This window comes from Zeus faber, assembly GCF_960531495.2.
Source record: "Zeus faber genome assembly, chromosome: 7".
NCBI classification, from domain to species: Eukaryota; Metazoa; Chordata; class Actinopteri; order Zeiformes; family Zeidae; genus Zeus; species Zeus faber.
The window spans coordinates 1,165,368-1,176,891 of record NC_137203.1 but is presented as its reverse complement, the minus strand read 5'-3'; the positions used below and the strand labels follow the sequence as shown (position 1 = coordinate 1,176,891).

General features: G+C 45.6%; 1 protein-coding gene across 3 annotated transcripts in view; it reads left to right on the top strand.

The window, feature by feature from the left end:
- Positions 1-7,793, top strand: part of LOC307233176 (disintegrin and metalloproteinase domain-containing protein 9-like) — a 30,398-nt gene extending 22,605 nt beyond the window's left edge. For all 3 annotated transcript variants that reach the window (XM_080004405.1, XM_080004404.1, XM_080004403.1), the window contains 5 exons: positions 678-816; positions 1,609-1,711; positions 4,209-4,226; positions 4,410-4,474; positions 5,655-7,793. In XM_080004405.1, coding sequence (XP_079860531.1) covers positions 678-816; positions 1,609-1,711; positions 4,209-4,226; positions 4,410-4,474; positions 5,655-5,718 — 389 coding nt within the window. In that variant the 3' untranslated portion in view covers positions 5,719-7,793. The remainder of the gene's footprint in view (positions 1-677; positions 817-1,608; positions 1,712-4,208; positions 4,227-4,409; positions 4,475-5,654) is intronic.
- Positions 7,794-11,524: the final 3,731 nt, after the last annotated feature.

Below are 11,524 nucleotides of genomic sequence, written 5' to 3'. Positions count from 1 at the left end.
ATAGTGTTTATAGTCTATATAGTATATAGAGTATATAGTATATATAGTATATATATATATATAGTGTGTATAGTTTATATCGTGTTTACGGTGTATATTGTATATATAGTATATATAGTGTATATAGTATTCATAGTATATATAGTGTATATAGTGTATAAAGGGTGATGAGATGCTTGGTATAATACAAACTGGTTAGAGGGCTGGTCCTAAGTCTGAACGCTGGTTAAACTGGTAAAGTACCTGTATATATAGACATATATACATATATATTATATATGTGTGTATATATGTGTGTATGTATATGTATATGTATATGTATATGTATATGTATATATATATATATATATACACATACATATATACATATACACAAACATGTATATACCCATATATATATCCATGGAATACATGAAAAGAAGGAAGGTGCCCCGCCCTGCAGATAAGGACAGCTCTCTGAGGGACGGCCTCCTGGTGTGTGTGTGTGTGTGTGTGTGTGTGTGTGTGTGTGTGTGTGTGTGTGTGTGTGTGTGTGTGTACACAGTATATATATATATATATATATATATATATATATATATACACAAACATGTATACACCTATATATATATATATATATATATATATATATATATCCATGGAATACATGAAAAGAAGGAATGTGCCCCGCCCTGCAGATAAGGACAGCTCTCTGAGGGACGGCCTCCTGGTCTTCTTCTTCTTCCTCCTTCCTCTCCTCGCTCTCGGTGCCTTTGTTTTCCTGCGGAGGAAGGAGCTGCAGCGCCGCCTCGGCCTCAACCGCAGGAAGCGCTCTGAGTGAGTCCCGCTTCCCACCATGCCTTGCAGCGAGCGCCTGGCTGTGTGGGCACATTTCCCAGCATGCATATCCTCTTCCCAGAACACACTGTCTCATTCCCTCTCATTTTCTGCAGTGAGACCAGCCTTCAAAATGGCCGACACCCTCGCTAATTAAAGGATCACTAATCAGATTTATTAAAATTTATAAATATTTTCAAAATGTTGGTTCAACATTTCTAACTGTTCATGCACAGCCTGCGAAACGCTTCCCTGCTGAGGAACGTACCAACTTAGCACTGTGCTGCAGCTTCTCACTTGGATTCAATGCAGATCAGTGGGGCAAAGAATTAAGACTTAAAGGAACGTTAAGTCTGCTTTTAGAAAACAGGAAGCGGACATGATAGTTACCGTGACCTCATGTATTTGAACATATTGAGTGGCGTCGCTTTTCAGGAGTTTGCTCCGTCCCCTGGGCACTTCCTCTTTCTCTTATCGATTTCCTGTTCCTCTAATCTTCTTCCTGTTTCACTAATACACTTCATGTTTCAAGTTCAAGAGGTTATTCGTCGCACACACATACGTACATTCATCCACATATGCAGTGAAATGTCATGACACCTGGTGATTACGCACAATAAGCTCTAAAAATACTGAAATGCGCGTAATAGACTCATCTACTTCCTGCTTTTCTAATCTCCTTCTTGTTTCTCTCACCTACTTCCTGTTCTCCTAATCTACTTCCTGTTTCTCTAATCTGCTTCCTGTTTCTCTAATCTACTTCCTGTTTCTCTAATCTACTTCCTGTTTCAGGGCTGACAGCAGAGCTCCAGCCAACAGCAGCAGTGCTCCGCCCCCCAGGAGACCGCCCCCCTCTGTTGCCAGGGGCAACCCGGGCAGCGCAGTGCGAGAAGGGGTGAGAGAGAGTGATCAATGAATTTGAACGATTATTGATCTGAAAGTGAAACCAGAGGAAACTTCAGTTGCCAAAGTGTTGAGTTGAATCTACTTTTAATCAACTTGACTTTAGTCGAGTTTTAATTCATTTCGTTTTGTTTTAACCTAATGGTAGTTTAGTTTAATTGAGTTTTAGTTTAATGTAGTTTATATATGTATGTGTGTGTGTGTGTGTGTGTGTGTGTGTGTGTATATATATATATATATATATATAATGTGCTGGCCCAGGGGTCTCTTGAGGCAGCAGACAGGTACCGCGGACCACAAGGGCTGTGGCTTCGGCGGTCACTGAGGCAAAAAACCTGGATATGGGAGGAGTTCAGGGGAGGCTGTGGAGAAGGACTTTCACTTGGCCTCAAGGAAGTTCTGGCAAACTGTTCGGCGACTCAGAAAGGGAAAGCAGGGCTTGGCTCAGGCTGTGTTCAGCCGGGGAGGAGAACTGCTGACCCAGACGGGGGATATTGTCGGGCGGTGGAAAGAGCGCTTTGAGGAACTCCTGAACCCGATCAATACGTCCTCAGGGGAAGAGGCAGAGTCTGAAGACTCGGGGGAAGTCTCGCCCATATGCCTGGCAGAGGTCTCTGAGGCAGTTTAAAAGCTCCTCGGGGGTGGATGAGGTTTGCCCTGAGATGCTGAAGGCTCTGGACATTGTTGGGCTGTCTTGGTTGACGCTCCTCTTCAGTTCGCGTGGATGTCGGGTACATTACCTGTGGAGTGGCCGACCGGTTGGTGGTTCCCATTTTTAAAAAGGGCGACTGAAGGGTGTGCTCCAATTATAGGGATATCACTCTGCTCAGCCTCCCCAGGAAAGTTGATTCCAGGGTGCTGGAAAGGAGGCTCCGGCCGGTTGTCGAACCTCAGATTCAGGAGGATCAATCCGGATTCCGTCCTGGACGTGGAACAGCGGACCAGCTCTTTACCCTTGCAGGGTTGCTGGGGGGGTCGTGGGAGTTTGCCCATCCAGTCTACATGTGTTTTGTGGACCTGGAGAAGGCTTTCGACCGTGTCCCTCGGGGGATCCTGTGGGGGGTACTGAGGGAGTATGGGGTACTCCCTCATTCTGGGCGCAAAGTCAAACATATTCTCAGTGGGTGTTGGACTCCGCCATGATTGCCCCTTGTCCCTGATTCTGTTTTTGATATTCATGGACAGGATCTCAAGGTGCAGCCAAAAGGAGGAGAGTGTCCGGTTTGGGAACCTCAGAATTGCATCTCTGCTTTTTGCAGATGATGTGGTTTTGTTGGCTTCATCAGAGCGTGACCTCCAGCACGCACCGGGGCGGTTTGCAGCCGAGTGTGAAGCGGTCGGGATGAGAGTCAGGAACTCCAAGGCCGAGGCCATGGTTCTCTGCCGGAAAACGATGGATTTCTCCCTCTGTGTAGGGAGGGAGTTGCTGCCCCAAGTGAAGGAGTTCAAGTATCTTGGGATCTTGTTCACGAGTGAGGGGAAAATGGAGCGTGAGATGGACAGGCGGATCGGTGCGGCGTCAGCAGTGAGGCAGGCGTTGTGCCGGACCGTTGTGGTGAAGAGGGAGCTGAGCCGGAAGGCAAAGCTCTCAATTTACCGGTCCATCTACGTCCCAACCCCCACCTATGGTCATGAGCTTTGGCTAGTGACCGAAAGAACGAGATCGCGAATACAAGCGGCCGAAATCAGTTTCCTCCGTCGGGCGGCTGGGCTCAGCCTTAGAGATAGGGTGAGGAGCTCGGACATCCGGAGCGAGCTCGGAGTAGAGTGAGGGGGTTCGGGCATCTGATCAGGATGGGTAGACCCAGACACGCTGCACAGCTGGCCTGGGAACGCCTCGGGGTCCCCCAGGAGGAACTGGAAAACGTTGCAGGGGAGAAGGGGGCCTGGAGCTCCTCGCTCAGCCTGCTGCCACTGCGACCCGGCCCCTGGGAAAGCGGAGGAAAATGAATGGATGGATAACGTGTGTATGCAGTGTATACAGGAAGGTTTTTAAGTGAGGAGTACCTGTTATAATTGTAAATATAGCTGCACTCAGTACTGCAGTTCTGCACGGGCTCTACTTTAGTTTTGTTCGTCACGTTTTACAGTTTTCCGTCTTCCCGTGAAATGTAGCATCACTTAGTATCGAGCCCAATCACAATTTTCCGAGTTCCCATGGAACGCAGCGTCAGTTCCTGCTCCCTCTCGACCTGTGCCGATCCTGCACCAAGCAACCCATACACAGCAATGGAGGCCAGAGCCACGCCCCCGAGAGCCACGCCCTGCACATGTAGTACGGATTGGATGATGATGTCACAAGGCTTTGAGTCCTGATACTGACATTCAAATGACACAACTCCAACATGAGATGACCAAAGCACAAGACATGAACGTCGCATTTCAATGTTGCACTGAATCATCATGACATGAGGACAATAATGAAAGTTATGTCTATGACAACAACAACAACAAGAACAATAAGAACAGTGTCTCTCTCTCTCCTGCAGCTGCTGGCGCCAGATCAGGTGATTCTGCCTTTTCATCCCATTCATCCAGTGTTTGTGTCAAATCAGCACAAAATCACAAATTAATTGAATTTGATTTGGGAAAGTTAGATGTGGATCCTGGTGTCGAGTCACTGACTGTGTGTGTGTGTGTGTGTGTGTGTGTGTGTGTGTGTGTGTGTGTGTGTGTGCGTGTGCGTGTAGGTGGTGCAGACCAACAGGACTGGTTCCGCTCCTTCCTACGCGCTACGACCTCCTCCTCCACCTCAGTAAGGCCACACCCAGGGCCGGACCCCGCCTGCTTTCAGCGTCTGGTCCCACCCGGGCCATGTGGGCGGGGCTAAGCCACACTGCGGGACGTGGATTGGATTCAAGATTCAAGATTTTTATTTGTCACATACATATACATACTTTCATACATATATGTAGTGAAATGTAATGCAACGCACCCGGTGATAACACACAATATGTCCTAGGAAAAAATAAAAATAAAATTTCTTTCTATCGGCCGACTAACTGACTCCTAAAACGTAATACAGTAAGTTGAATACTTATAGAATAAAATAAAAATATATAGAATAAAATACAATAAAAATAAAAATAAATAAAATGGAATAGATAGAGGGAATATGCTTATGTATATACAGATATGTGAATTAAAGTGGCATGTGAATGTGAATAGAGTGAGGTAGTGTTTGGGATAATACAGCACAGTATACAACAGTACGGCGCAGCAATACGGCATCACGAACAACCCTGAACAGTGATACAGTATGCGGTACAGTATGCTACATACAGTACAGTATGCGGTACAGTATGCTACATACAGTACAGTATGCGGTACAGTATGCTACATACAGTACAGTATGCGGTGCAGTATGCTACATACAGTACAGTATGCGGTACAGTATGCTACATACAGTACAGTATGCGGTACAGTATGCTACATACAGTACAGTAGGTAGTGGAGCCTAGTGCATGGCTCAGTTAGGACCCCTGGTGAGGTCAGCATTGACAACCGGTCGACCAGCATTGGTCGACCGTAGCGTCACAACGTCTCCAGTCGGCGTCTTTCTTTCCGCAACCTCTTCAGCTCCAAATAACACAAACTCGCATCCATTCATACAGCTACAGATAACTCCTCCCACCTCCAGATAACTCCCCCCAGACTCCTCCCACATGCTGGACATGCTAACTCTTGTGTGGAGCTGCTGCTCCCTTGTTGACGGCACATGATGTCATGTACTATGATATCTTTAGAATTTGCTCCGGGCCAAATAAAAATGTAGTTTGGACACCCCTGTCTTAGTCTCCTCCCACCTCCAGTAACTCCTCCCAGACCACGCCCATCGTGCCTCTCTTGCAATGGAATTACATGATGAATATAAACATGAATATATTAAAATATAACTCACTTCCATGGTATAATAATGTCTCTCTCTCTCTCAGAAAACCAACTGCTGCAAACCAATATCTAGTGCCTCAAAGACCCGCCCCTGCCCCGCCCGTCTAGCCAGTGAGGGACCAGGATGTGACGTCTCCCCGCCCACCACGCCATAGTGACGGTTTCCTAGCAACAGCACGCAGGATGCTAAAACCTCCGGGACGACGAGCAGCCTTGGCCTCCTGTTTGAGAGACTCCTGCTTCCTGTTTGAGAGACTCCTGCTTCCTGTTTGAGAGACTCCTGCTTCCTGTTTGAGAGACTCCTGCTTCCTGTTTGAGAGCCAGAGACACTTGGTACCACAGACGTGTCCTGGCGCCGCTCACACAACCACCGTGATCCTGCAAAAAGACCCGAAAATCTGAGTTGGGCTCAGGTCGCTGCCTGCCAGTCGCAACTTGAAATGCCGCCTCCCAATTTTGAGAATTACTTCCTGTTTTTACTTCCTGCCACTGCTGCGTGTTGGGCTGAAGGGGACAGTCTGCATGCTAAGTGTGTTAGCTCAATGCACAGCTGTGGAGGGGATCAGCTAGCCTAGCTCCTGGAGAAAGAGGGAGATGCACCTTCCAGTGTCTCAGGAGCAGAGCAACCCCTCAAACAGGAAATGGAATCACACGCAGGTGACCTTGAAACGTCCACCCGGTCGCAAACACAAAACCAAGATGGCGTCAGTGCACAGACGTCCACAATAAAACTCTGGGTTTGCTGCATCAGAAGCACTGAAGTGAACTCCTCCCTGTCTGTCTGTCTCCCTGTCTCTGTCTCTCGCTCCCTCCCTCTCTGTCTCTGTCTCTATGTGTCTGTCTCTCTCCCTCTCTCTATCTGTCTCTCTCTCTCTCCCCCTAAAGAACCACTGCTGCCTAGTGACTGCACCTCCCTCCTGCCCTGTTGTATGAGTGAGCTCCACCCGGGTGGAGGCTGTGGGCGTGGCCCAGTGACACATGCTGTGTTTTTTTCTGGCGTCTGATTGGACGAGCACCTTTTAGCCGGGTGTGCTGATGTTTGACCCGTGCACCGGGGCGTGGCACCCAACACGTCTCCGAAACGCTTCTGGAGCTGGGTCCCTGCAGACAGACAGACAGACACACAGACAGACAGGTGCCTCATGAAGCCACACCAGCTGCTGGAGGTGGATGAGGGCGGGGCACCCGTCTGTCTGTCCGTCTAACGGGTCGACCTGCCCACGTTGCTGTCAAACAGACCCCCGGTGGGTGCGTGTGTGTGTGTGTGTGTCTAAATAAAGCAAATAAACCATTGTTTTTATTTGGGAGGTGGAGGTGGTTGGAGCAGAAGGAGCTCGCTGTGTGACGGGCCTCTCTCTCAGTCTCACTCAGTTTCCTTTTGTCATGGAAACGGTTCTTGCTTCTACTCATTTTAGCTGAAGTCGATTACAACGGTACAATTACTCCGTCTCAGCGCAGTGCTCTGATTGGTTCAGTGTGGAGCTTGGTCTGCTCTGATTGGTCCCGGGTGGAGTCACCGGACGACCTCACCAAGTTGTTTTCTTTGAGTTGTTTGCTCCGTGTTCTTCCTTTGCTGTGGTTTTTCACATGAACTGGCCTCGTTTGAGAACGTCTTGTTCAGTTAGCATCAGTTCTGTTAGCGTCAGTTAGCATCAGTTCAGTTTGTGTCAGTTAGCTTCATGCTAGGGCCCCCTCGCACAGGAAGTGACCGAAAGTCCTTCGGGTGGAGGTGGAGCGGACGGTAGCGCTGCTGCTTTACTTTGTGTTTTGAGCGGGAGGAGTTTGCCGCCGTTAATATATTAGCCCGCTGCGTTAGCAAAGAGGCTAGACATTCGTGTCGCAACTCTGAGGGTCAAAGTTCCCCCTTCGCCAAGGTAACACTCTGCCTGGGCTGTTTCCATAGCAACGTCCTCCCGGTACAAACTAGAGCAACTTGACACGGTTCCTTCAAATTGAACACGTCTCTCTTGTAAGTTGAACTCTAATCCAAGATGGCCGCCGGTCCTGCTGCGTTACCGGCGGTTCCCAGGTGGGTTCTGGGGTTAGCGTTAGCGTTGAGCTACGTCACACAATCCTCCGTTTGGCGTCTCCCTCCTCCAGGTTTTCAGTTGAGATGTTTATATCACATCACTGTTCACATGAATTCATATAATAATCACAATAAACACTTTTATGACCTTTGACCTCCACGTGTGATGTTTGTTAACTGAACCAAACGGAACAAACACTGCTCTGTCTTTAACTCTCAATCACTTCCTGCTTCTACTGCGATTGAAGCAGATCAAGCGGATGATTTTGTCTGATTTCAGATGAGGTTTAGGGTCCACGTGGTAATACCCTCCAGAGTGTTCTGAGCAGGAAGTGATGAGCTGCTGATCTGTGGCGTCGCCGTGGAAACTGAACCAGTACAGTCCAGAGCAGAAGTTCCAGAGCGCCGGGCCTCGGAGCGGTGCCGCGAGAAGGCGGGCCTGCCCTGTTCGGCCTGCGCCTGCTTTTTTTTTTTTTTTGTTAAGCTCGATAATGATTTGTGACGGAGGCTCCGTGGATGGAACACGCGTCTTGCCCACGCAGTCCAACCCAGAGCAGCCACCTCAGAGGGAAAACCAATAAAAACACTGTTTTTATTGGAGATGTTTCTATTTTCCTCCGTTTCCGAATGGAACGAACCACAAAAAGCCCCCGTGCTGAAAAGTGGTCCGTCATAGTTGAAAAGGTTGGGAACCCCTGGTCGAGAGGACAACAGAGGTCAAAGGTCGAGGAGGAGACCAGGCCTGTTGGAGCGGCAAACGTCTTGCAGTAAAGAGTGAAACATGATGTCAGCTCTGCACAGGAGACACACGACGCCTCACGTGCTCACGTCCACAAAGCCACGTCAAGCTGTTCTAGGGTGGAGGTCTCTGCGACAGGTGAGGTTTTAGGGAGGGAGGCGGAGTCTTTCTGGCCGAGGTGCGCCCACATGGCCAGAGTTTTATTGTCCATTTCAATATACGGCACGCAGGCCACGGTCATATGTCACAACTGATGATGATGATGATGATGAGGATGATGATGATCCGGGCGCAGGAGGAATGGCGTTCCTCTGCTGGGCTGCTCACCAGCCTGCCGCCCATCTCCTCTGTAAGGCAAACAAGAAGGAACCTCCCCGCCTCCAGTCGGAGCAGTCGGCGCCGCCACTAGGCGGCTTGGTGGGCGTGGCAGCTGCTTGACCACGCCCCTTTGTCCACCACAGACTGTAAATATGTAAAGACAGATTAAGGTTGTTATGAATAGTTTCACCTTCCATACGATGTTCGTCCCATTTGAGGTGAATATTCATGTTCCACTGTGTAGTATAATATTTACCATATTATATCACACAGTGGAGCCTCACATGACCAGTTGAATTTGTTCCGTTTTATTAAGGCGTTTTCCCCATTGAAATTGACTGAAATATAATGAATCTGTTCAATCCCAAATCCCAAAAAACACCCAAAAGTCATTTTTTATGGCTTTTAAAACAGAAAAGGTGTAGTTACACTACACGCGTTCCTTTTTCATGTTTATCAAGCAAAAAATGCACAAAACTAAAAGAAAAACAGCTGGAAAACAATTCAAGATTCAAGATTCAAGATTCAAGATTTTTATTTGTCACATACATATACATACTTCCATACATATATGCAGTGAAATGTAATGCAACGCACCCGGTGATAGCACACAAGAAGTCCTAGGAAAAAGTACAAAAATAAAATAAAATAAAAAGTAGAAAATTCCTTTCTAATAGACCGACTAACTGACTCCTAAAACGTAATACAGTAAGTGGAATACTTATAGAATAAGATAAAAAATATATAGAATAAAATACAATAAAAAATAAATTGAAATAAAATGGAATAGGTTGAAGGAATATGCCTATGTATATACAGATATGTGCATTTAAAGTGGCATGTGAATTAAAGTGGCATGTGAATGTGAATAGTGTGAGGTAGTGTTTGGGATAATACAGCACAGTATACAACAGTACGGCGCAGCAATACGGCATCACGAACAACCCTGAACAGTGATACAGTATGCGGTACAGTATGCAACATACAGTACAGTAGGTAGTGGAGCCTAGTGCATGGCTCAGTTAGGACCCCTGGTGAGGTCAGCGTTGACAGTTCTAATGGCTTGAGGGAAGAAACTCCGTCTCAGTCTCTCTGTTCTCGCTGCGTGACTGCGGAGGCGCTTGCCTGACCGCAGCAGCTGAAACAGTCCATTGTTGGGGTGATGAGGATCCTTCATGATCCTACGGGCTCTGCTACTACACCTCCTGGTGTATAACTCCTGCAAGGGGGGGAGGGTAGTTCCAGTGGTACGTTCAGCTGAACGCACCACCCTCTGCAGGGCCCGCCTGTCCTGGGCAGTACAGTTCCCAAAGCAGGCAGTGATGGTGCCTGTCAGGATGCTCTCCACTGCTCCAGAGTAGAAGGACTTGAGGATCCTCACCGAGCCTGGAATTTCCTCAGCTGCCTGAGGTGGTAGAGACGCTGCCTCGCCTTTCTCACCAGAGTGTCTGTGTGAACAGTCCATGTTAAGTCCTCTGTGATGTGGACTCCCAGATATCTGAAGCTGCTCACCCTATCGACAGAAGTCCCATTAATCCACAACGGCGCGTGCGTCCTCGATTGTGATCCACGCCTAAAGTCCACAATCAGCTCCTTAGGGTCCAATAGGGTTAGGCTTCCACAACGACATATTGGCGTGAACTGAGCGGGCGCTGGCCTGGCTTGGCAGCAGTGTGCGCCAGCCCAGCAGACCTCACTGCTGGAACCTCCTAAAACAAGACAAATATTCACTCAAGCCTCAGCTCCTAGAACAAATTACTCCTTAACTGGTACACTCGTAATGCGAGGTTCCACTGTACTATATTGTATTCTACTATATTATATTATACCATATTATATTGTATTATATTATATTATATTATACTATATTATATTATATTCTAACATAACATATTATATTGTAGTATATTATATTATATTATACCATATTATATTGTATTATATTATATTATATTATACTATATTATATTATATTCTAACATAACATATTATATTGTAGTATATTATATTATATTATACCATATTATATTGTATTATATTATATTATACTATATTATATTATATTCTAACATAACATATTATATTGTAGTATATTATATTATATTATATTATATTATTTTATAGTATATTATATTATAATATATTATATTAGAACATATTTTATTATCAAATATTATAATATACTATATTATATTATACTATATTATATTATATTATAACATATATTATATTATAACATAATATATTATATTATATTATATTATTTTATAGTATATTTTATTATAATATATTGTATTAGAACATATTTTATTATCACATATTACAATATACTATATTATATTATATTATACCATATTTACATTTATATTGAGTCATTTATCAGACGCTTTTATCCAAAGTGACTTACAAGGGAGAATAACATTCAAGCTACATTGCAACAGAGACATTAGTGTAACAATAAATACTGCTGAGTAGTGCTAAGTACTTGTAAGTTAGGACAGGAGGTACTCACTGAAGAGCTGGGTCTTCAAGTGCTTCTTAAAGACAGAGAGGGAGCTCCCTGCTCTGGTGCTTTTATGCATTATTATAACAGATTATATTAAAATGATTATACCAAAACTCCTTCAGAGCTTCCTTCAGATTTAGGGAAAGAAATGTGAGACATCTCTCAATCAAACTCAGTCACATACACCTTTTTATTTATTTATGTGTGTGTGTGTGTGTGCGCATAAATATATAAAAAATGCTATATAATATGTATAATATATATATATATATATAGAGAGAGATATTTCACAGTCCAGCATTAGGCTCTGTTATATGAGGGA